Source organism: Pongo abelii, chromosome 6 (genome assembly GCF_028885655.2).
Source record: "Pongo abelii isolate AG06213 chromosome 6, NHGRI_mPonAbe1-v2.0_pri, whole genome shotgun sequence".
In the NCBI taxonomy this organism is placed as follows: Eukaryota; Metazoa; Chordata; class Mammalia; order Primates; family Hominidae; genus Pongo; species Pongo abelii.
In genome coordinates, this window is record NC_071991.2 from 137,708,637 (window position 1) to 137,734,753 (window position 26,117).

The 26,117-nt window shown below is 44.5% G+C and overlaps 1 protein-coding gene across 5 annotated transcripts in view; it reads right to left on the reverse strand.

Moving 5' to 3' along the window:
• The window catches only part of SLC37A3 (solute carrier family 37 member 3), a 100,857-nt gene that overhangs the window by 12,690 nt on the left and 62,050 nt on the right, over positions 1-26,117 (reverse strand). Inside the window, exon 15 of one of the 5 annotated variants that reach the window (XM_063725514.1) lies at positions 65-142. In XM_063725514.1, coding sequence (XP_063581584.1) covers positions 80-142 — 63 coding nt within the window. In that variant the 3' untranslated portion in view covers positions 65-79. 5 annotated transcript variants of the gene reach the window in all.

Sequence of the window (26,117 nt, forward strand, 5' to 3'; positions counted from 1 at the left end):
AAGCCCTCATCTGGATGTCGCTTGGCCTGAAGGAGCCTGGGGGCCTCTGATCTGCTGCAAGTCATGGCCATGCTTTCCTTCACTTAGTGGCTGGCCTCCACAGAGATGTCAGCAATTCGTAGGAACGGTTCTTCCCTTTATCCTTTGAGAAAAGGGACATGCAAAATAAGCCAAACATTTTCTAGTGTGAACAGACTGAGGTGCTACTTTTAAAAAGAAACATGGAGCAACTGAAAAGTCCAATGGAAAACAGAAAATAACCAAGAGGTCAGAAACTAACACCAGAGAAGAAAGTAGCAATGATTTAAATGTGCGCATTAACAGTTCACAGGAATGGAACAGTTTCCATACACTGAAAGGTGAGTCTCTTTTCCATCTCCACCGAGAGCACAACTTCAAAGGAACAGACTCAAATTGTCGGAAGGGCTAAAAAGAACAACTTTGACTTGTTAGGGATATCAGACTCTGATCCAAACTAACAAAGGAAATAATGTGCTCGCCTTGGAAAATCTTTTTTTTTAAACGGAGAGCTTAAAAAAAAAAATGTGCGCCTGGCTGTATTGTGGGCTGGGGGCGGGTTCTGGCTGGACATTAGGGGGAGAGTCTCTGGTGTCTTTCAGTCGGTGATAAAAAGCTCCTAGGACCTCAGTCCAGTCTTTTCTAGAAGTACAATTAATTATATTGCATTAAATATTGCCTGTGGTAAGTGGGCCATCAATGAAGCTGAGTCTTTCTGTTATTTCTGTTTCCGTGCTTTGAAGACAAGCGTCCTCTCACAGAGCTCTTTGTAAACAGACTTTCTGCCAATTGAATAGAGTAGATTAATTGCACTACAGGAGGAGGGAGAACTTGCAATGTAAAGTGACTCTATGGTACGCTTTACTGTAAAAATGAGAGTCTATTGTAAATGTGGGTTTTTGAAAAGCAAAATGGAAGAGCCCATGCCAGGTAAAAGAATGAATTCCCATCGCACATAGGATAGAGAAGCAGGGCAGCTGGCAGGTGCCCCATGCACATAAAGCTGTGAGCGCCATGCCCAGCCCTGAGGACTCAAGCAACAAATGGAAGCTCTTGAAATACTATCAGCCTGTTTGGATACTGTTATCCTCCTATTCTCCCACGTCTACATAAGTACCAGCAATGACGGAGGATTAAGATTTCATCTAGTGCTCAACAATCTCTTAAATCTCTGTACAGGAACTGACAGTGGTTCAAATCCCAGCTCTCCGCCAGGCACGGTGGCTCACACCTGTAATCCCAGCACTTTGGGAGGCCAAGGCAGGTGGATCCCTTGAAGCCAGGAGTTCGAGACTAGCCTGGCCAACATGGTGAAACCCTGTCTCTACTAAAAATACAAAAATTAGCCAGGTGCAGTGGCAGGCACCTGTAATCCCAGCCACTCAGGAGGCTGAGGCAGGAGAATCACTTGAACCCAGGAGGCAGAGGTTGCAGTGGGCCGATATCACGCCATTGCACTCCAGCCTGGTCGACAAAAGCAAAACTCCGTCTCAAAAAAAAAAAAAAAAAAAGAAAAGAAAAAGAAAAACAACAACAAAAAAACCCGCCCTCGTCTGTCTCCACTTGGGTCAAGCCAAACTTCTCCCTGTCCTCTGCAAAACTTCAGCTCCTCCCTGCTCATGCCTTTTTCCGCACTCCTGGGAGCAAAGGGAGGAAAACAGATGGGTTGCAAATGACTCCTATGGATTGGAGCTGAAATATAGGTTGAAGATAACTGGGGAGAGAGTACAGGCAAACAAAGCCCAAAGTCCAGCTTCTTCTCCTCAGCTTTCTGCTCCCTCCAACATCCTCTGGAAAGTTCTCAATAGTAAACAGCTCACACACTTCGGGAAGTATGAGGGGCTTGCACTTTTTCCATGAAACTCTTCAAACAATCATATGAAAATATATTGCAATTATCAGACATCTGGTTTACTCAAATAATATTATATACAAGTACCATTTAATACAGAAGTCGGATTTTATTGCTTTTTGTGAAAGGCCAGAGTGAGATTAAAGAGCAAAGAACAGCACAATGTAACCTGGAGTTAGAGTCAGAGTGAATAACATTGCAAAGGAACTTTCAAAGGAGGAATTATTTCTGGGTCAATTTAACTGTACAGTCTAAAATAACTTTAGCAGCCTGCTCAGAAGATAAACTCTAAACGGACATGTCTGTGTCAAAGAGTAAGAAACTAGCTTTTTCTGAAACATTTCTTTCTTTTTTTTTTTTTTTTTTTCTGAGACGGAGTCTTGCTCTGTCACCCAGGCTGGAGTGCAGTGGCACGATGTCGGCTCACTGCAACCTCCGCCTCCTGGGTTCAAGCAATTCTCTGCCTCAGCCTCCCGAGTAGCTGGCATTACAGGCACCTGCCACCACGCTCGGCTAGTTTTTGTATTTTTAGTAGAGACGGGGTTTCACCATCTTGGCCAGGCTGGTCTTGGACTCCTGACCTCGTGATCCACCAGCCTTGGCCTCCCAAAGTGCTGGGATTACAGGCGTGAGCCACTGCACCTGGCCTGAAACATTTCTTAAGTGAATACACATTAGAATTATCCCCAAAACCTTTCTAGTGAAAAGGGTTGATCAACTGGAAGGGTCTAGATGTGTCACTCCTCGGTCCAAACTGCTGAGTGGGAAATGGGTTCCAGAAAAGGCTTGTCTCCGTTTGCAAAATATAAAGTTGGCCAGCGAGTGATACGTTAAGTTCAAGTCTAATCACTGTAAATGTTGTGTCCTCTGCAGCCTGCCTATGGGGCAGCTGGGGCTTCAGCTCTCTGGATTTACAGTCTAAGAATCTGTCTCTGCTTATCCTGCCTTCTGCCCTTTTGTAGGTTAAATGTGTCCCCCAAAAAGATATATTGACGTCTTAATCCCAACTACCTATAAAGGTTACCTTATTTGGAAATAGGATCTTTGCAGATATAATCAAGTTTAAATGACGTCATACTTAATTAGAGTGGGCCCTACTCCAATATGACTGGGGTCCTTATAAGATCAGGAAACAGAGACAGAGATACACACAACACAGAGGGAAGACAATGTGAAGTGATCCAGGGAGAATGTCTCGTGATGACGGAGGCAGAGATTGGAGTGGTGCATCTACAAGCAACAGACCACCCAGGATTGTTGGTGACACCAGAAGCTGGAAGAGGAGAGGAAGGATTCCCCACTGGAGTCTTCAGAAGGAGGCCAGCCCAACAGAGACCTTGACTGCAGACCTCTAGCCTCCAGAACTGTGACAGAAGAAATCGCTGTTTTTTGTTGGCCGCAGTGGCTCATGTCTATAATCCCAGCACTTTGGGAGGCTGAAGCAGTGGATCACCTGAGGTCAGGAGTTCAAGACTAGCCTGGCCAACATGGTGAAATCCTGTCTCTACTAAATATACAAAAATTAGCCAGGCATGTTGGCACACACCTGTAATCCCAGCTGCTTGGGAGGTTGAGGCAGGAGAATCACTTGAACCCAGGAGGCAGAGATTGCAGTGAGCCAACATCATGCCACTGCACTCCAGCCTGAGCAACAGAGCAAGACTTGGTCTCCAAAAAAAAAAGAAAAAGAAATTGCTGTTGCTTTACGTTCCCCAGGTTGTGGTCATTTTTACACAGCCCTAGCAAAGTCACACATCCCCAGATGGCTTTGTCCTCTCCTCTCCTTCCGGTAATCCCTCCCTGCCCTCGTCCACAGAAATGCAGGTTCACAGAAACACAGGTGTGTCGGTCCACAGCCACAGACCTCCACATACAGCTCCCCAAATGCACACACACACACACACACACACACACAAATACACATTTTCTGTGTAACTACTGAGCTGAAGATTACAGATGCCTTCATTCTGTCTCTTTTTTTTAACTTTTATTATGGAAAAAAAATTAACATTCACAAAAATAGAGTGGCGTAATGAACACCCATGTGCCCATCCCCAGCTTTTATGAAGAATTTTGCCCATTGAATTTTGCCCATTGTATTTCATCTAGCCCCCAGCCAAGGTCACTTTGCATGGGGCAGTATGTGGAGCATTTTAAAGCAAACAACACACCATGCCAGGTCATCTGTAAAGCTTTAGTGTAAACAACTTCAGGCGCATTTTTTCGGTCACCTCTAAGGAGTATTTTATTACTTATGTAAAAGGAATGAATAGAGTTTTATATCTGGGTCCTCTTTCAGTTCTTTTACAGTTCAGTGATTTTTGTGTGCTTGCTTTGTTTTCTCTTTTTTACAATTTTTTATTTAGTGGTTTTAAATATATTCACACAGTTGTGCAACCATCACCACAATCTAATTTTAGAATATTTCCATCACCCCCAAAAGAAACCCTGTACCCATCAGCAGTCACTCCTCATTTCCCTCCTCCCCAACACTCCAGCCTCAGACAACCACTAATCTGCTTTCTGTCTCAATAGATTTGCTGATTTGGAACATTTCATATAAAGGGAATCATACAGTATCTAGTCTTTTGTAATTGGCTTCTTTTTTCACTTAGCAAAATGTTTCAAGGTGGGTTTATGCTAAAGTATGTATCAGCACTTTAATCCTTTTCATGGCTGAGTAATATTTTACTGCATGGATATGCCACATATTATTTATCCATTTATCAGTTGATGGACATTTGGGTTGTTTCCACCGTTTGGCTATTATGAATAATCCCACAATGAACACTCATGTACAAGTGTTTGTGTGGACATATGTTTTCATTTCTCTTGTGTATATGCCTAAGAGTAGAATTTTTTTGAACATAACTCTATGTCTTGGGTTTTTGTTTTGTTGAGACAGGATCTTACTTTGTTGCCCAGGCTGAAGTGCAGTGGTATGAACATGGCTCACTGCAGCCTTGACCTGCTGGGCTCAAGTGATCCTCCTGCCTCAGCCTCCCATGTAGCTGGGACCACAGGTGTGCACCAACATGCCTGGCTAACTTTTGTATTTTTTGTAGAGACAGGGTTTTGCCATGTTGCTCAGCCTTACTCTCAAACTCCTGGGCTCAAGCAATCTGTCCACCTTGGCCTCCCAAAGTGCTGGGGCCACAGGCGTGAGCCACCATGCCCGGCCTCGTAACTCTATGTTTAACTTTTTTGTGTTTTTTTTGAGATGGAGTATTACTCTGTTGCCCAGGCTGGAGTGCAGTGGAACAATCTCAGCTCACTGCAACCCCCACCTCTCACTGCAACCTCCACCTCCAAAAGTGCTGGGCTTACAGGTGTAAGCCACCACACCAGCCATGTTTAACATTTTGAGGAACCACCAAACTGTTTTCCAAAGTGGCTATAACACTTTACTATTCTACCAGCAATGTATGAAAATTCTAATTTCTCCATAAATTCACTACACTTGTTATTCTCCATCTTTTTTATTATAGCCAACCTGGTGGGTGTAAAGTGATATCTCATTGTGGTTTTTATTTGTATTTCCCTACTGACTAATGATGTTGAGCTTTTTAAATGTGCTTATTGACCATTTGTAAATCTTCTTTGGAGAAATGTGTCTTCAGATCCTTTGCCTGTTTTTCAATTGGGTCATGTCTTTGTGTTGTTGTTGAGTTGTAAAAGATCTTTATATAGTCTGGATGGAAGTCCCTTATTGGGTATATGATTTGCAAATATTTTCTCCCGTCTGTGAGCTGTCTTTTCCTTTCTTCCTGGTGTGCTGTGAAACACAAAAGTTTTCAACTGGATAAAGTCCAGTGTATCTATTTTTTCTTTTGTTGCTTGTCCTTTTGGTGTGGATCTGAGAAACCATTGCCTGACTTGATATCACAAAGATTTAGTCCTATGTTTTCTTCAAAGGGTTTTCTAGTTTTAGCTCTTACATTTAGATGTATGATTCACTTTGAGTAATTTTTTAATACATGGTGTGAGGTAGGGATCCAAACTCATTCTTTTGCATTTGTATATAGATATTACATTTTGATCCTGTTTCTTTTTGACTTGTTCTATGATATTGTACCTGTTTTCCATAAACCACCTTTTATTTATTTATTTAGACACAGGGGTCTCACTATGTTACCCAGGCTGGACTCAAACTCCTGGGCTCAAGCGATCCTCTGGCCTCAACCTCCAGAGTAGCTGGAACTATAGACACACACGATCATGCTCAGTTCCACAAGTCACCTTTTACATGTCTTTGATGAGACTACACCAAGAGTGATAAAAAAGAAAACCCTAAATGAAGAAACAGTCCATATGAGGAAGTGGTTAGCCCTTCTTACATTGCCTGTAATCTGTAACTCATTTCTCCAATTTTAGTTTTTTCCCCTTTTCTTATAATATTTTACAATGCAATTTAGCACCTGTTCAATTCAGTCAGTGGTAACTGTACCAATTAGTCCTGACCTAACCTTCAGCTATTCTGTTCTATCCCATTTCTATCTATCTATCTATCTATCCCTCTATCTATCTATTTAGAGTTGAAGTCTCACACAGTCACACAGGCTGGAGTGCAGTGGTACAATCGTAGCTCACTGTAGCCTTGAATTCCTGGCCTCCAGTGATCTTCCTGCCTCAGCCTCCTGAGTCTCTGGGATTACAAGCATGAGGCATCAATTTAAAACTTAAATTTGACAAAGACTATGAGCACCAACAATGTGTCTGTTGGTCCTGAGTAAATCAGAGGTGAAAAGACAAGTGCCCTGCCCTCAGACTATCACAGCCAAGATGGAGAGAGGTCTGGCATGTAAACAAATAATGAGGGAGTATGAACATGAGAGGGAAGGATTGATTGTGTGAGGGGGGCTGGAAAACCTCATAAAGGGAGGGGATTGGGGCAAAGGCTCAGAGCAGGGCCCAGGCAGGGACCAATGTCTGATACCAGCTGGGTGAGGCCCTTGTCAAGCTGGATACCAGATGCCCCATCTAGAGGAGGCAGTTTCCACTCATCCCCAGCAGATCATATCACTGTAGGTAGACCCAGGAACGTCAAGATAAGTTGAAAAAAATTCTGAGCCAGGTGTGGTGGCTCATGCCTGTAATCTCAGCATTTTGGGATGCCGAGGTGGGCGGATCACCTGAGGTCAGGAGTTCAAGACCAACCTGGCCAACATGGTGAAACTCTGTCTCTACTAAAAATACAAAAATTAGCTGGGTGTGATGGTGGGTGCCTGTAGTCCCAGCTACTCAGGAGGCTGAGGCAGGAGAATCGCTTGAACCCAGGAAGCAGAGGTTGCACTGAACTGAGATCACGCCACTGCACTCCAGCCTGGACAACAGAGCAAGACTCCATCTCAAAAAAAAAAAAAAGAAGGAGTTGAAAAAAAGATATAATTTTTGTGTGGAATTCCTCATTTTTGAAAGTTGTTAATTAATTGGAATTTTAAAACTCTATAGTGGGTTCCTCAAAATGCTGCATAAAATTACCATACAATGCAGCAATTCCACTCCTGGGTATACTCCCCCAGAGAAATGAAAACAGGGATTCAAACAGATATTTGTAGGCCAATGTTCACTGCAACCCGAAGTGGAAACAATCCAAGTGTCTATCAACAGATGAACTGATAAATAATATGTGATATATTCATACAATGCAATATTCAGCCATTAAAAAAAAGTTCAGTTCCAATACATGCTACAACATGGATGAACCTTGGAAATCTTATGCTAAGTAAAATAAGCCAGCCACAAAAGGACAAATATTATATGATTGCACTACGTGAAATACCTAGAATAAGCAAATTCATACAGACAGAAAGTAGGTAAGAGATTACCAGGGGCTGGAGCAGGCAGGTGGGTGGAAGTGCCTAGGAGTTCTTGCTTAATGGTACAGTTTCTGCTTGGGGTGATGAAAACGTTTTGGAAACAGTGGGTGATGTTTGCACAACATTGCAAAAGTAACTAATGCCACTACATTGTACACTTAATAATGGTTAAAATGGGGGCTGGGCGTGGTGACTTATGCCTGTAATCCCAGCACTTTGGGAGACCAAGGTGGGCACATCACGAGGTCAGGAGATCGCCAGAGGAGTTGAGTCCTGAGCAATTGCAGAGAGGGAGCCTGCTCCTAGTACTTCGTACAAATTCCAAATGGGATATATGGAGTTCTAGGGAAGGGCATGTAAATTCAGTAAAACTCATTCCGACTTTAATTAAACAGAACAGAGCACAGGTCCTATTAGTGGTGGGTTGGTTTCATCTCTTATGTGAAAGAGGTTTACTGAAAAAAGAGCACTGTGATAGAAATCAAACACAGATCGGGGGCTAAGCCCGACTGTGCTAACCAAGTCTGTGCCCTTTGGAATCTATGCTGAATGATAATCTCGCTGTGCCTCGGCGTCCTTGCTTCTCAATGGGGCAAAGTCTCTGTCCTATCCATTTCATGGGATGGCTCTGATGAGAAAAATGAAAGCGATTTCCAAACATTTCACATCTAAGTGCCCTGAATTGTCCCAGGGCTGTGAATTTTACCTATCCCTTGTGCTTTACAATGTTACATAACATGTTTGAAATAAGTGGGTCGTCCACCGGGGTTTGGAATTCACTGTGATCTGGAGACCTGGTCGTATTTATTGTAAGTTTTGACTCCTGGACAAAAAGTGATACATTATTCGCACTCAAGCTCCTCCTGTGTTCTATCCTTACGCAGGACATCATCCACACAGCACCCCATTCTTCATCTTGTGTTGCTCTTTTTGGAAATAAGTATATTTGGATGTTTTGTTACTAAAGCTGCATTCTCCCCGCAGCATGTGTGCTCTGCAGCAACAGGGAAGGGAAAACAGGAACGCTCTGAAGCAGTACATTCCTGTGCTCACCCACACAGAGCCATGGCTTCCTAGACAAGTCCCCGAACCTGGATGTCTGCAGTGTCCTGGCACGCTGCTGGTAAGTGACAGACACACACAGGGCTGCAAGGCTAGGAGCTCCCTCTGTGAGGGAGGAACGAGGACACTTCACAGCTTTCATTTGAGTGGATCCAAGAGAATGTTTTGTGAAAGTGGCAAAAGAGGTAAAACGGCTTTTTCGCTGCAGAAGTAAAGTGGGACACCCAGCGAGAGCCTCGCTGAGGGAAACCACGCAGCCTGTGGCCTGGCTCTGGCTGACCAGATGAAGAATGATCCCTTTCTAAGCCTATTATGGCACTAGGGTGGTTTTTCAACCCGTGATTGTGTTGCGGGTCAAAGCAGGGTAGCTGTGATGAGCCCCGGGCCTGGACCCACACTAGGGAGTTCAGTGTTGAGGGCAGCGGGCCACCCCCTCCCATCATGGCCAGCAATCAGTTGTGGACCAGCCAAGAGGCATGGGGGCACCTGGCCGAAAAATTATCCCCAGAGGCAAACATTTAACAGCTGTGATGTCTTAAATAAATATCATTCTTGCTGAGCAAGAGAAGAAAAGAATAAACAGAAAAGAGTGGGAGAAAGAAAGAGAACAGAATGCAGATTAGATTTAAGAGGGGCAGATACGATGATGAGGGGTGGTGTCTAGATCAATGCAGGAGCACTGAGTAGCTCGCTGGGGCTAAGCAGGCCCCACCATCAGACCCATCCCTAGAGCTGGCAGTGAAGATTCCCCTCTTCTCTAAACGTGCCTAGGGCTTAACGCAGAGGGGAGCTGGGAGTCCTTCAAGAAGCCATGAAGGCTTCACTCTGGCACAGACACAGAGCAGGCACCCTTTCCTCGCTGGCAGCACCCCCCGCAACATCGGCCTCCCCTCTGCTAGGCAGCCCATAGGGCCCAGGGAGGGCACAGAACCAAGCCGTGGAGGAAGGATGATGAGGAGAGGGAGCCGCCTGACTCACCCCGTCCTCAGTCACTCGGATCACGGGTGGGCAGGCCTGCGGATGATGAATCACTGAGAGCTGCGAACGCTATTCTGAGCTCTGCCAAGAACACGAATGCTCTTGTTGGCACCCTGGCACCCTTCACAGTTTCTCTCCTTCCTTGTCTGGCTGCCAGGAGACATGCATTGTAGGAACTGGGTATCTGAGAGGTTTTTTTTTAGCCCAACACAGAAACCATCTAACTCTTTCTATTCTTCCTGCTTCTTAACCAGTTCTTGGAAGTCACTGATTGGAAACCGGAACTGAAAGCCACCTCCTTCCCAGCCTAGCTGAGACAGCCTTGCTGAGAAGCCATTCCAGGGCAGGGCAGACCTTATGGAATTTACCAAATGAATCACCTGGCTACGTGTTTGGCTATGTGTCTGAAAGTACCCAAGAAGTATGTCAGTTAAGTTCTAGATTCTATAAGGAAAAATCAGACTGGTACCTAGAGCTCTGTATAACTGCACAACACATGAGTTAATTTCTCAATCTATCTGGTTCCCATACAGTCTATGAGAACTTTTATCCACTTTCATCTTTCATCCATAGAAAGAGTTAAATGCTGTACAGATTAAATCAAACCCACCACATGCTGCTGGGCTCAGCTACCAGGGATTTAAATAAGAACCTGCCTGTGTGACATTCTCACACTCCTGTGTATTAAATTGCAAGGGGCTCCACAGGGGAAAGTAAGCTGTCCTTCACCTTCTCACTGTCTTGTGTCACAGACCCTTGGGAATGGGTATTTGGAAAAGCAAAGGTCATGCCTGTATGCTTCAGGAAGATGAGGAGAGTATACGTTCCATTCACAAACATATACTGAATATGAAGAAGGCATTTTGAGGGTTACAGAGATGGAGGCACCTCAAGAAGATTAAATCTAGTAGGAGAGATAAGAAGTGTACACAGATCATTTTAAATAACCACCAGCCAGGCGCAGTGGCTCATGCCTGTAATCCCAGCACTTTGGGAGACCAAGGTAGGAGGAACACTTGAGGTCAGGAGTTCAAGACTAGCCTGACCAACGTGGCGAAATCCCGTCTCTACTAAAAATATGAAAATTAGCTGGGCTTGGTGACATGTGCCTGTAGTCCCAGCTACTGTGGAGGCTGAGGCAGGAGAATCACTTGAACCCGGGAGGTAGAGGTTGCAGTGAGCCGAGATCATGCTATTGCACTCCAGCCTGGGCGGTAGAGTGAGACTCTGTCTCAAAAAAATAAAATAAAATAAATAAGCACTGAGTCCTATGTGATATGAAAAATAATTAACTGGTTTGATGAAAGTTAGGCAGGATTCACAAACTGTGCCTTGAAGAATAAGCACAATTTCCACCAGGGAAGACACAGAGATGATACCAAAGGTACAGAGAACTGCCCCATTTTTCTACAAGGATGTGGGGAGATAAAATCAGAGCAGTACATGGGGTTTAGACATGCAGTGCCTTAAATGACAGGCTTAGGAGCTTGGGCTTGATTCAGCGGGTATGGAGAACCCACAAGGTGACAGGGGTGATCCAATCAGAGCTTCCAGAAGCTTGGTCTGGCAGTTGTGGCAAGATGACTTGAAAGGAAGGGAAACCAGAGATAGGGAACCAGCGTCATAGTTCAGATGGGAACTAATAAAGGCCTGATGAGGGAAGTAACAATGAGAGAGAAAAAGAAACTTGTGTGTATAATGTTATGGAGATAATTAAACAGAGGCCAAATATTCACCAAATGTGAAGAAATGAAAGAGGAAGAGAAAGGCATCAAAATGATTCTGAAATACTCAAAACCACTAGAGGTGGATGTGTTTTTTCAACTAGAGAAAATGATTTGTAGCCGAATTGACGGAGAAGATTACAGTGCCATCAGCAGGCATATGGACCTCAAGAGGAGAAAAAATTTGGGGGTGGTTCTCCCTTGTGAGGGTGAGAGGCCATGGAGATGACCAGAACACAGTCGAAAATGCATACAAGCGTGATCAGGGCTGGAGAGAAGGATCCGGGAGTCACTCATGCAGCAGTCACAGTGGGAAGTATGGGATACAGCAAAGAAAAGCGTTCCAAAGGCAGAACTAACCAAACAAAGACCTACATTGACAGAATGGAGGAAACAGAAACAAAATGGGGGAAAGCAAAAAGAACGAGCATTTATTGAGTCACCACCATATGCTTGTGCTAAGAGATTTGCCTATGTTATCTGCAAAGTATTTTTTCCATTTTACAGATAAGAAAACTGAATCTAGTCTACTCCATCAAACAACCCAAATTCCAGAAATCCAAGAGTCATTCTCTGCAAATCCATCTCCCTCACCTCTCAGTCAACTGCAACACACCTTGTTAATACTACCTTCTAATCTTTCTTGACTCAATTTCCTTCTTCCAGCCTTATTTTAGAGCCTTCCTTTAGGTCCTCAGGTGTCCCCTGCTTAGGCAATAGCTTCCTCTGTCCAGGTCTCTCTCTTCATGGTCTTACCCATTACCACTCCATCTCCTCTACCACCAAGGATTCCAACACACAAATCCAGTTCTCACAACACCTTCAGAAGCTAGCAAGGGCCTTGGTGAGGTGGCTCTACTCACTCTCTGGGATCACCTCAACCACTCACTTGCAGGCACCACAGGCCTCACAGACCTATCTGTGGCTCACAGAATACAGCTACCTTCCCATAGCTGCACATGTTCCCTGTTTTTCAAGGCTGTCTCCTACTGTTTTTTAAGAGCAATTCAGGCATCATATCCTCCAGGTGTTCAGAGCTTCCCAGGGGCCTGTTTTCTGTACCCTTCACTGCTTTGGCCATATCCCCATCATAGCTCTTACCACACTACAACTTAATCTATATGATCGAATTCAATTTAATCTCACTCTATCTAACACTCAATATTTTCTGGTGAAATTAATGAACGAATCAATTCAAATCCAAGTTTGATTCTGAGGTTCTCATTCTTTCCACTATACAGAGTAGAAAGAGAAACAGGATGGTGCAAGATGACAAAAAGGCAAGAGGCCATTTGCAAAACACTCACAGCTAACATCATACTTAATGGTGAAAGACTACATGCTTTCCTCCTAAAATCAGGAGCAAGACAAGGATGTCTGCTCCCACCACTTCTGTACAACACTGCACTGAAGATTCTAACCAGGGAAATTAGGCAAGAAAAGGATAAGGCACCCAGACTGAAAAAGAAGTTAAACTATCTCTATTCCTAGATGACATGATCCTATATCTAAAAACATCCTAAGGAATCCACAGAATTATTAGAACAAATAAACAAGTTCAGCAAGATTGCAGGATACAAGATCAATATACAAAACTCAATTGTATTTCTCTATATACTAGTGTTGAACAACCCAAAATGAAGGTAAGAAAATAATTCCACTTACAATAAAATTTAAAAGAAAAAAATGGCTGGGTGCAGTGGCTCATGCCTATAATCCCAGGACTTTGAGAGGTCGAGGCGGGTGGATCACCTGAGGTCACGAGTTTGAGACCAGCCTGGCCAACATGGTGAAACCCCGTCTCTACCAAAAACACAAAAATTAGATGGGCGTGGTGGTGGGCGCCTGTAATCCCAGCTACTCAGGAGGCTAAGGCAGGAGAATCATTTGAGCCTGGGAGGCAGAAGTTGCAGTGAGCCAAGATCACTCCAACTGGGCGACGGGAGCAAACTCCGTCTCAAAAAAAAAAAAAAGAAAAAAATACAAAATACATTTAACAGAATAAGTAACAAGACTTGTGCACCAAAAACTATAAAACATCACTGAAAGAAATTAAAGGCATAAATAAATAAAAAGGCATCCCATATTCATGGATTGGAAGGTTTAATATTGTTAAGATGACAATACTCCTCAAATTGATCTACAGACTCAACACAACCCCTATCAAAATCCCAGCCGTCTTGTTTTGTAGAAATTGACAAGCTAATTCTAAAATTCATATGGAAATGCAAGGGACTCAGACTCACCAAAGCGATTTTGAAAATTAAGAACAAAGTTAGAGGACACACACTTGCTGATTTCAAAACTTACTACAGGCAAGGCATGATGACTCATGCCTGTAATCCCAGCACTTTGAGAGGCTGAGGCGGGTCGATCATTTGAGGTCACGAGTTAGAGACCAGCCTGGCCAACATGGTGAAACCTCGTCTCTACTGAAAAAATACAAAAATTCAAACATAGCCAGGTGTGGTGGTGGGTGCCTATAATCCCAGCTACTTGGGAGGCTGAGGCTGAGGCAGAAAAATCACTTGAACCCAGGAGGCAAAAGTTGCAATTAGCCAACATTGCACCACTGCACTCCAGCCTGGGCAGCAAGACCCTGTCTCAAAAAAAAAGAAAAAAAACTTACTACAAAGCTATAGTAATTAAGACAGAACGGTACTGACATAAAGACAGACACACAGATCAATCTGATAAAATTGAGAGTCCAGAAATAAACCCTTACATTCATGGTCAATTGATATTAAACAAAGATGCCAAAACATTTCAATGGAGGTGAAAGTAATCTTTTCAACAAATGATGCTGGGCAACTGGATATTCACATGTAAAAAAATGAATGTGCCTCCTACTTCCTACTTCATACCATATGCAAAAAATAACACAAAATGGATCATACACCTAAAAGTAAGGGCTAGAACTATGAAACTCTTAGAAGGAAACACAGGAATAAGTCTTTGTAACCCTGGATTAGGCCAAGATATCTTACATATGACACCAAACCCAAAAGTGACAAAAGGAAAAATAAATTGGACTTCATCAATATTATTTTTTTGTGTGTTTCAAAGGACACCAGTAAGAGGCCGGACTCACGCCTGTAATCCAAGCACTTTGGGAGGCTGAGGCGGATGGATCACGAGGTCAGGAGATTGAGACCATCCTGGCTAACACTGTGAAACCTCATCTCTACTAAAAAAAATACAAAAAATTAGCCAGGCGTGGTGGCGGGCGCCTGTAGTCCCAGCTACTCAGGAGGCTGAGGCAGGAGAATGGCGTGAACCCGGGAGACAGAGCTTCCAGTTTGCCGAGATCGCGCCACTGCACTCCAGCCTGGGCGACAGAGCGAGACTCCGTCTCAAAAAAAAAAAGAACACCAGTAAAAAAGTGAAAAGACAGCCCACAGAATGGAAGAAAATTTTGCAAATGCTACATCTGATAAGGGACTTACATCCAAAACATTAATACATAAAGAACTCTTACAACTCAACAATAAAAGGACAAATAATCTAATTAAAAAATAAAAAAAGATGGCAAGGTACGGTGGCTCATGACTGTAATCCCAGCACTTCGGGAGGCCGAGGCGGGCAGATCACCTGAGGTCAGGAGTTCAAGTTCAGCCTGGTCAACATGGTAAACCCCCATCTCTACTAAAAATACAAAAAAAATTAGCCAGGCATGGTTGTGGCGCCTGTAATCCCAGCTACTCGAGAGGCTGAGGCACGAGAATCATTTGAACCTCGGAGGCAAAGGTTGCAGTGAGCCAAGATCGTGCCACTGCACTCCAGCCTGGGCAGCAGAGTGAGTCTCTGTCTCAAAAAAATAAAAGAGCAAAGAAGAATTTCACCAAAAAGATATTCCAATGGCCATTAAATAAGCACATGAAAAGATGCTCAACATCATTATTCATTAGAAAAATGCAAATCAAAACCACAATAACACACCACTTCAAATTATTAGGATTATTAAAATTGTTAAAAGATAAGCAATAACAAGTGTCAGTGAAAACACAGAGAACCTGGAAGCTTCACAGACTGCCGATGGGATTGTAAAATGATGCAGCCACTTTGGAAAACAGTTTGATGGTTCCTCAAAATGTTAAACATAGAATTACCATATGATGCAGCAATTCCCCAAAACTAGGTATTTACCCAAGAGAATTTAAAACATATGTTCACATCAAAACTTGTACATGAATGCTCATAGAAGCAATATTCAAAATAGCCAAAAAAGGGGAAACACAAATGTCCATCAACTGATGAATGAACAAAATGTAGCATATCCACACAACGCAATATTATCCAGCCATAAAAAGGAATGAAGAGGCTGGGCGCAGTGGCTCATACCTGTAATGCCAGCACTTTGGGAGGCCGAGGTGGGCGGATCACCTGAGGTCAGGAGGTCAAGACCAGCCTGCCCAACATGGTGAAACCCTGTCTCTACTAAAAACACAAAAATTAGCCAGGCGTTGTGGGGTGCGTGCCTGTAGCCCCAGCTACTTGGGAGGCTGAGGCAGGAGAATCGCTTGAACCCAGGAGGTGGAGGTTGCAGTGAGCAGAGATCACGCCACTGCACTCCAGCCTGGGTGATAGAGCAAGGCTCTATCTCAAAAAAAAAAAAAAAGTAATGAAGAACTGATACATGCTACAACCTAAACAAGCATTTGGCTCAATTGTACCCACAAGAGTTTAATTTATGGAGGTAACCAAGTGACTACACAGAGGTCCATGCCACTGAAGGAAGGCTTTTATGACCTACAGCTCCTGACAGGAGGGGAAGCCAGGCCATGTAGGGCCACATGGGGAAGCACCGATTTTGGGCAGGAGGCAGAAGGGTGAGGGAAAAGCCAGGGCCAAAGACTTTATTGTGTTTTCTACAGGAAAGGCAAGACAGGTCAGGGTTAAACAGTTGAGGACTGACTGCGTAAATAATTTTGCCAGGTTTTAGAGCACAGGGGCTGTCGGCTAGTTGCCTGGTGCCTGTCGCTGGGTTGATTAAGGGCAGGGGAAGATTAGCTTGGTATGAGAGTTTGATAAAGAAGACCGCTGATTCATTTGCAAATGAAAGGTGTTCTCCTGGGCCAGGCCTGAGCTATCTCTAAGAACTGGCTCACTCTGGGAAGGGCAGTGTCTCCCAGTCAGCCAGGCCATGAATGACAAGACATCAAGATTATAGAAAATAAGAAAATATAGTTAATCCAGTAGGCCCGTGATGAATGAATGCCAAATAGACAAATACAGAATCTAAGAAAACACAGAATCACCTTGAAAACATTATGTAAGTAGAAGAAGCCTGTCACAAAAGACATTCTTCGATTCATTGCATCCTTCCATTCATATGCCATGTTTAGAGGACGAAAATCCATCCACACAAAATGGAAAGCAGTATTTTCCAGAAGCAGGGGAGTGGGGAGAGTGGAGTGGACTGCTAACGGGTGGAGGGTTCCTTTCTGGGGTGATGAAAATGTCCTAAAGTTAGATAGTGGTGATGGTCACATAACTCTGCGAATAAACTAAAAAAAAAAAAAATGAATTTTACATTGTAAAGGGGTGGAGTTTCGAGTATGCGAATTACATAAAATAAAGACAAACAACCCGATGTCCATCAACTGATGACTGGATGCAAAAAATGTGGTATATCCATACAATGGAAATATTTTATGCAATAAAAAGAAATGAAATACTGATACATGCTTCAACACAGATGAACCTTGAAACGATGATGCTATGTGAAAGAAGCTAGTCACTAAAGGCCACATGCTGTTCAATTTCATTTAGAAGAAATGTCCGAAATCTATAGAGACAGAAGTGTGATGGATGCCAGGGGTTAGGGGCGTGGAGGAAATGGAGAGTGAGTGCTAATGGATATGGAGTTTCTTGGGGGGATGATGAAAATATTCTACAATTGATTGTGGTAATGGTTGCACAGCTCTGTGAATGTCCCCCAAACCTTTGTGCACTTTAAATGGATGACTTGTATGGCATGTATAAATTATATCTCAATAAAGTTGTTTAAAAAAAAAGACAAAGAGAGTTGTTTAATACTATTAATTGCAAACAGTACATCCACAGAAGAAAAGTGCAGCCTCTGCTTACAGGTCTCTGGTCTGTCTCAGATTTTATAGCTAGAGATGAGGATTCGTGCAAGATCTCACACTTAATCCAGCAAGTAAGAGAGTCACTCTCGGTGTCTAAGCAGCGGAATAACACCGCAAAAGTCCCGTTAGCAAGACTATTCTAAGAGTTGAGCACAGGGCAGAGTGAAGCGAGGCAAGCCTGGGAGCAGGAGCACCAGCGATGAGGCTGTTGTCAGTCACCCAGGCACAGGATGGTGGCTCGGAAATAAAAATGAAAGATAAACTGGAAAAGTGAGGAGGAGAAAGAATCAGCAACACCTGGAGGCTGACTACATGAACAGAGAAAGATGTGCCAAAAATGATCCTTGAGGCTGAGAGCCTGGGGGAATTGAAAGACTGGGCTGCCCCCGATAGTTAAAGAGAAACCAGAAAGCGTGAGAATCATGGCCCAGTTGAGGGCCTGTGGTCCAGGAATCAGAACAACTTCATGAATGAGAATCCAGACATGGCTCGATTCCTAAGGTTCCTCAAAATCATTTCAAGCAGCTTACTGAACAAAGACCACTAGGAAAGTTATATGGGCGGCAGGTTTGCAGGGACTGGAGAAAACTAGCCATATTAAATTGGGATATCCTAGTGATCTCCAGGGAACCTAAGACCGGAAAATGAGTAACAAATTGGGGCCAGGGCTAAAAGGTAGTCATTTGTAGGTTTTAAAAAATATTAAAAAGTGAACTTTCTAAGGAAGTACTAGAGCAAGAACAGAGAAAATTAAACATTAAGTAATGTTCTACCTCCTGTTTACCAGGCACTGTACTAAGAGATTTTTTTTTTTTTTTAATGATTAGAATGTAGACCTTTCTAGAGTTTTGTAGACTGGCGAAGACAAGGTTGAGTATGAACAAGAATCTCTGGAACACAGAAAATGAAAGAATTTTGCCTAGAGAGTTTCTTGGGATTGAGGATTAGGAGGAAAGAGGAAATCAAGTTGGGAAAGATCAGTAGAGTTCAAAGAATGAGAAGGTACTCAACAATTTCAAAAGGGAAGAACTGGGACCTCCCAGTTTGATCAGAAAGCAATAGTGGGGGAAGAGTTTCAATCACATTTTGAAAAAGCTTTTTTTTTGGAGAGAGAGAGAGAGTCTCGCTCTGTCACCCAGGCTGGAGTGGAGTGGCGTGATCTCGGCTCCCTGCAACCTTCTCCTCCACCTCCCAGGTTCAAGCAATTCATCTGCCTCAGCCTCCCAAATAGCTGGGATTACAGGCGCCCGCCTCCATGCCCAGCTAATTTTTGTATTTTTAGTAGAGATGGGGTTTTGCCATGTTGGCCAGGCTGGTCTCAAACTCCTGACCTCAAGCAATCTGCCCGCCTCAGCCTCCCAAAATGCTGGGATTACAGGCATGAGCCACCGCGCCTGGCCCTAAAAAGTTTTTCAAAGGGAAAGATGGAAGTTGTCTTCAAATATATTGAGTTAGCCCTTCAATGTAAATAAGGAAAAAACTGTATATTTTATATATGTATATTATATATATATACACACACACATATATATACATACACACACACACACACACACACACACACACACATCTCAAGAGAAAATATACATTTGTGTTGCTTTTTCCTAGGACCAATGGAAGAAATCATGAGATTCTCAGTGAATAGGATAAAGACCGTTCTAACCACGGGAGCTCTCCAACAATGGAATGGCTTCCCTGGGAGAGCATGCTCTGGTCCTTGAAAGGGGACAGTTTCCGCGGACAGGTTAGTGGCCAGCTGGTAGAGATGACACAAAGGAATTCACACACCAGGGAGGGAGGAAGCCGACTGAGCTCTAAACTCAGTTCAAAGCTGGATTCCAGATGATGGAAGGAAGAGTTGGTGGAAAATGATGTGGTTTTCCATAGGTGGACTGTCCATTCGGAGAATCTGTTCAGCATTGGTAGTAGAGGGATGGCAGCTGTAAGGGGCAAAGGGGGTGACTGAAGGTCTCTCCTCCCTCCACTGGTTCAATTCAGAGGTCTGGAGACATAAAGACTGAAGAAAAAGGTGGACAGAAGCTAATTTAAGGGAGTGAGATTTTGAGTGAAGGACCCACGTCTTCTGAGACTTTAGCACAGGCTGAGCCAGGGACTTTGAGGCTGAACTGTTTCAGTGGACTATCTCCAGGTCCTCTGCATCTTCCAGTATCAGGGACTGGGAGGTTGGTTACCAGTAGAAGTAGGAGGCCAGGGGCGGGAACCGAGGACTTACACAGAGGGGAAACAGAGAGAGAATAACTAGCCAGGAGGACATCTAAACAAACGGATATAAAGTGAGACTGAAATAAAGAGCGCGCAGCACTTTCCGTCAAACAAGTGTAGCAGGCAGTGTCTGGGACTTTGTCTCCCCCTGCTGAGCCAAGAGGTATGAATGGCCTGCCACGGGGAAAGGGTTTTCACAGGCAAAGAACTGCTTGTTTGGGAAGGAAAACATAACCAATGGTATAAAAATCTCCTTCTCTCTCACAACCACCACGACCCTGCAGCATTAAAGAAGCTGGTAGAAAGTGACATGGTTGTGCCAAGACCAGACGCGCGTGGAAGGGGTCAGCAAGGGGGACACCACTGGGCACCCCATGGCCACTCTTGCCAAGCTTTTCTCTGAAAGCTTCTTCCTGTCACCACCGATCCAACCCCTTTATCCAGAGGCTGTGCCAATGGCCTCTCACGGATTGCAGAGACTGGGGCTGGGAGGGTGGGGGCAGGAGTTGGCCTTAGTTTAACTTAGTTAGGGACCCTTCCTCAGGTCATGACACAGGCTTGCTTCTCAAAAGATCTGTTGGTCAGGCGCGGTGGTTCACACCTATAATCTCAGCACTTGGGAGGCTGAGACAGGTGGATCACCTGAGGTCAGCAGTTTGAGACCAGCCTGGGCAACATGGTGAGACCCTGTCTTCTACTAAAAATACAAAAATTAGCCAGGCATGGTGGCAGATGCCTGTAGTCCCAGCTACTCTGGAGGCTGAGGCACAAGAATCGCTTGAACCCAGGAGGCAGAGGCTGCACTGAGCTGAGAATGCGCCACTGCACTCCAGCCTGGGCAACAGAGCGAGATTCTGTCTCAAAAAAACCAAAAAAAACAAAAAAAATCTGTTAAGGAGGATTATGAGGCTCTACACTCTCTCCAAGAGCTTGTTCACAGAATAATCTCTTTTTGGAACCTGAGTAGAACCAATAAAAGCAAAACCCACCGGGATGTGTGGGGAAGGAGCGCTCTCTGCCACCAGTACTTTGGTCACGACTCTTACCCCTCCCAGCCCCTCCTTCCTGGCTCCAGAATGGTTGCTCTTTATTTTATAACCCCATTAACATCTTCATTCTTCATTCCAGACGTAACAGAGGCCAGTTACGTCTGCTATTTGTTAGGTACTATTTTTTAATGGAAATCAACTGCAGTGCTGTTAGGTTCCTGAGACTTTCCATGGTGAGCCTAACAAGCAAAATGCTAAATAAATAAACAAATGCACACACACACAAAAAAAATCTAGGAGTGTGGTACCCTAATGTCACTCTGTAGGGTGTGATAATAACTACTAAACAAGGTAAAAGCCTTTGAAGTCCTCAGATGAAAGGTTTTACCTAAATACAATTATCCCATTAAATCCAAAAGAACATTCCTGTCCAACAGGGTAGCCCTTTTATCTGTGTTTCTCTGCCGATGAATTTCTGAGATGACAGCTTCCTGTGCCACAGTGATAAAGGGGATTGAAAACAGTTTCAAATAATTTTGCTACTTTTTATTTAATTCCTGAAAGGACAAAAAGAAAAAAAAATTCCTTAAACAGAGGGCAAGAACAAGCAGCAAAAAGCTGACCAATAGCATTTTAGAAGCAACAATCTCATTCAAGGTTAATTCAACATTTGTTTGAAAGAGGGGTGCCCGAGCAGGGACCCAAGGCAGACCTGGGTTGTGAGAGGTTGTGAGAGGTTGTGACGAAACAGTCACACCTCCACAGACTGTGCAGACACAGAATGGGGGAGAAACACCAAGGCAGCAGTTTATCAAGTGGATGGTGCAACTCTCAGACTCAAACAGAAGATGAGGGAAAAAGAGTAAAGAGGTGCTGTTTAGAAAGGCAAACCTAGGCCGGGCACGGAGTCTCACACTTGTAATCCCACCACTTTGGGAGGCCAAGGTGGGTGGATCACCTGAGGTCAGGAGTTCAAGACCAGCCTGGGCAACATGGTGAAACCCCATGTCTACTAAAACTACAAAATTAGCCAGGCATGGTGGCAGGCACCTCCCAGCTACATGGGAGGCTGAGGCAGGAGAATCGCTTGAACTCAGGAGGTGGAGGTTGCAGTGAGCTGAGATCGCACCACTGCACTCCAGTCTGGGCGACAAGAGCAAAACTCCATCTCAAAAAAAATAAAAAGGTAAATCTAGTACAGAAGGTCCCCTAGAGAGAGGCTGAGACCCCAGGGCAAGGCCAGTCAGCCAGGCTGGCCTGGACATCCCTGTGGGGCCACAGCCCAACAGCAGGAACGGGGCACAGGTGGTTTCCACACAAAGGTGCAGGTCTGACAATTTTGCTCACCCTTGGGACTCTGGCCCTAGAGAAAGATGAGAACTGGCCACCCAATTGACACCTTGGACGTAGAAGCCTGGGGGAAGAGTCAATTTAAGGAGAGGCTGCATGGCAGAAAAAAAAAGCCACTGAAGTTAAATTTTTAAAACTGGGTTTTAATTTAGTCCTAGTTCTGTTATTTAGATGATTTGACTCCCAGCAAGCCACTTACTCTCTCTGAATCTTGGTTCTCACATGTAAACTACAGAACCACCTGCAGACCTCAGACTGTGGAGGGGATAAAACAGAGTAGTGAACGGAACAGCAGTTTTTAAAGATGCATCCACCTATGAAGTATTATTTCACTAATGGCTGAAAGACCACACCTTGGGTGTCCAGGTACAGAACTTTTCGAGTATTACTTGATTAACTATGCAACATGCGTATGTTCTTACTTCCAAAAAGCCATATACCAACAAATCATTGTTACGTTGCATATAACACACACACACACACACACACACACACACACACACACACATATAAAACCACTGAAGTGGCCGGGCGCAGTGGCTCACACCTGTAATCCCAGCACTTTGGGAGGCCAAGGAGGGCAGATCACGAGGTCAGGAGATTGAGACCATCCTGGCTAACACAGTGAAACCCTGTCTCTACTGAAAATACAAAAAAAATTAGCCGAGCGTGGTGGCGGGTGCCTGTAGTCCCAGCTACTCGGGAGGTTGAGGCAGGAGAATGGTGTGAACCGGGGAGGCAGAGCTTGCAGTGAGCCGAGATCATGCCACTGCACTCCAGCCTGGGCGACAGAGCGAGACTCCATCTCAAAAAAAAAATAAAAAAATAAAAAACCATTGAAGTGATTTGTATTATCTATGATCACGTATATGTAAATACCAGTATTTCACTTTTTTTTTTTTTGAGACAGTCTTGCTCTTTTGCCCAGGCTGGAGTGCAGTGGCGCACTCTCGGCTCACTGCAGCCTCCACCTCCTGAGTTGAAGTGATTCTCCTGCCTCAGCCTCTTGAGTAGTTGGGATTACAGGCGCCCACCACCACACCAGGCTAAATTTTTGTATTTTTAGTAGAAAGAGGGTTTCATCATGTTGGCCGGGCTCGTCTTGAACTCCTAACCTCAAGTGACCCGCCCGCGTCGGACTCCCAAAGTGCTGGGATTACAGGCGTGAGCCATCATGCCCAAACAGTATTTCACATTTAATTTGATTTATTCTAGACATAAGCTGAAACAAACTTTATGTCACCAGAAATGGCCTGAGGAAAAGCACAAGACTGTGCTTTGACTCTAAAGGCACAGAAGAGGCAAAGTGGGAAGGAACATCAGCCGGCGGTGATGAAATGGCTGCTGTGTCCTGGGCCAGGGTGCTGACTCCTGTGACTCTCACAATTTAATTGAGGAAATGACAACTTAGCCAGAAACAACCAAGAACAAAATAAGGCAATAAAACCAATCAGCCTGGGGTAGACTGTGTGGTCTAAGGATAAGGGCTCTCAAGAGAAGTTTCCAGAAGGAAAATAGCATTACTAGCAGGGTTACCGGGAAAAGCTTCATGGAGGTGGGCAATGAAGGGGGACTATGACGGATGAAGAGAGTTTGAATGCTTGGAAGGGACAGGCCAAGTAAAAACACGCAGCAGGAATAAAGACAGCAGCTTGAATAACACAGAGATTTGTACTGGAGCAAAAGAGCTCACTGTTCGCTGCCGCTGAGCCCTCAGGGAGAGCTGGCGAGGCTGCCAAGAGCCAGAGGAGAGGAGAATGCACTCAAAAGCCACGTAGTCCGAGAACCTGGGCAGCGCCGACAGTCTGCGGCCATTAATTGCAGGCGTGCAGCGTCCCGTGTAAAGCAGGTGGCGGGGCAGTGTGCGGGGTCAGGGAGGAACTTTGCCTTGGCCTGCTCTGCCCACACTCCACTCTCGAATCTTCCTCCCACCTTTCTCAACACACTCCACATTTATTCCGCACCAACCGTGCGAGGAGCTGGGCACTGCAAAAAAAACAGCAGCAGTCTCCCTGGGGAGTTAGATACAAAAATAGGAAAGACAGAAACAGCTAAGCACCAAATAAGCAACACTGACATTACCACCAAGGGAAGGAGAGATGGTAGAGAAGGAAGGGCTAGCATGGCTGGTTGGGAAAGGTTCCTCAGATGAGATGGTGCTTGGCCAAGCCTTGAGGGAAAATTAAGATTCACGAAGCTGGGAGCCAAAAAGGGATATTAAAGAGAGGTGTCAATCAAGACAAGAAGGTATGAATATGAATGCACAACTGCCCTTTGCAGTGAGTAATGAGCTAACTGGTCTGATGCTGCAGAAGGTTCCTGTAGACAGGCAATGGGAGGGTCAGTACAGAAAGCGAGTAAAACTGAATTCTGCAGAATCTCAATCCCAGGCACTTGATTCTCTTGACCGAGGTTTCTAACTTTGTAGTCCAACGATGAGCTTCAAGTTTTGGCCCATGAACACCCAGTGAGAAAACTGCGAATATTTTTTCATATAAGCATTTCAATCTGGGAGACGTTAAGTGGCTTTCAGATTCTCAAAAGGGTTTATGACCTAAAGAGTTGAAAACGATTAATGCAGCAAACTGGCAGAGTGGTCTGTGTGGGGAGGGGAGAAGAGGTTGGGATTATATAAGTCGAGCCCATTCCCCTCCCCTGAGACCAGCTGTTCTTAACTATACACCAGATAGTCATTAACAAACAGATGCCATTCCTCTCTTTAGTGGCTTCTTGTTCATTAAGTACTTGACAGGGTTATTGGTAGATTACAAAAACAGCTCATCAGGGAAAGTAGAAAGGAGACCAGCGCAGGGGGAGCAGAGGAGAGAACCCAGGAAAAGGGATAGTCGGTAAGAAGATTCGATAAATTAAAATGCCAGAGAAGCCAAAGAAGAAAAAGTCCTGGGAAAGATGAAGTGGTTACAGGTATCAAGCACAAATACGGGATGAGGGGGAAAAAAAATCTCAAAATTCAATGACCCTCAATGCATGGTTTCTGTAGGTTGATGAAGCCAGAGGCTAGAGATAAGGGGTCCAAATCAGGACACTCGGAGAGCAAAAGAAAGTGCCATTGATAATTACGGTGAGTGACAGGTATAAACCAGGACTGTCCTGGGCCAACAGACAGACAGGTAGCTACCTAGTTGAGGAGGAAATGAGTAGTACAGATGGGAAGGCAGCAGATACTGTCTATTAGCTCAAAGGGTTTAGCTGCAAAAAGAAAACTAGGACATTAGTCAGAAAAGCCAAGCCGGTAGGGAAAAGAAAAGGCTTTACCATATATTGATTTGGGAGGCAGGAGGACTTCTGGAGGTTTTGAAGAAGGGGACTGGGTGCGGTGGCTCATGCCAGTAATCCCAGCACTTTGGGAGGCTGAGGTGGGCAGATCATTTGAGCCCAGGAGTTCGAGACCAGCCTGGGAAACACAGCGAAATCCCTTCTCTACAAAAAAAAATTTAAAAATTAGCTGAGTGTGGTGGTGTGCATCTACAGCCCTCGCTACTCGGAGTGGGGCTAAAGTGGGAGAATTGCTTGAGCCCAGGAGGTTGAGGCTGCAGTGAGCTATGATCGTGCCACTGCACTCCAGCCTGGGCGACAGAGCAAGACCCTGTCTCAAAAAAAGAAAAAAAAAAAAAAGGGAAAAGGGAAAAGGGAAGGGGCGCAAAGGACTGAGAGCGTTGCACATTCTCCATCCCACGGAACATCATGAGGCACAGCAGCTCCTCCAATACTGCTGCAGGAATGCTGACTGTGGCACTCTGGTTCCTCGGGAACCAGGAAAGGACAGAATAAGAAGGAGTAGGGAGAGACATTTCCTCCTTTGAAACTGTAAGAAAAAAAAAAAACACCTTCTGAAAAGAAAAGGCAGACCGCAGCATTTTATTTCAACCTAGCGAGCATCGACGATCTGGCTGTGAGGAAAGGATGCGTTTTCAAATTAGCTTTCACTATGGTTTTCTCTTCCCTTTTCAAGGGAGAAGATATTAAGAAGAAAATAAAGTGAACTCTTA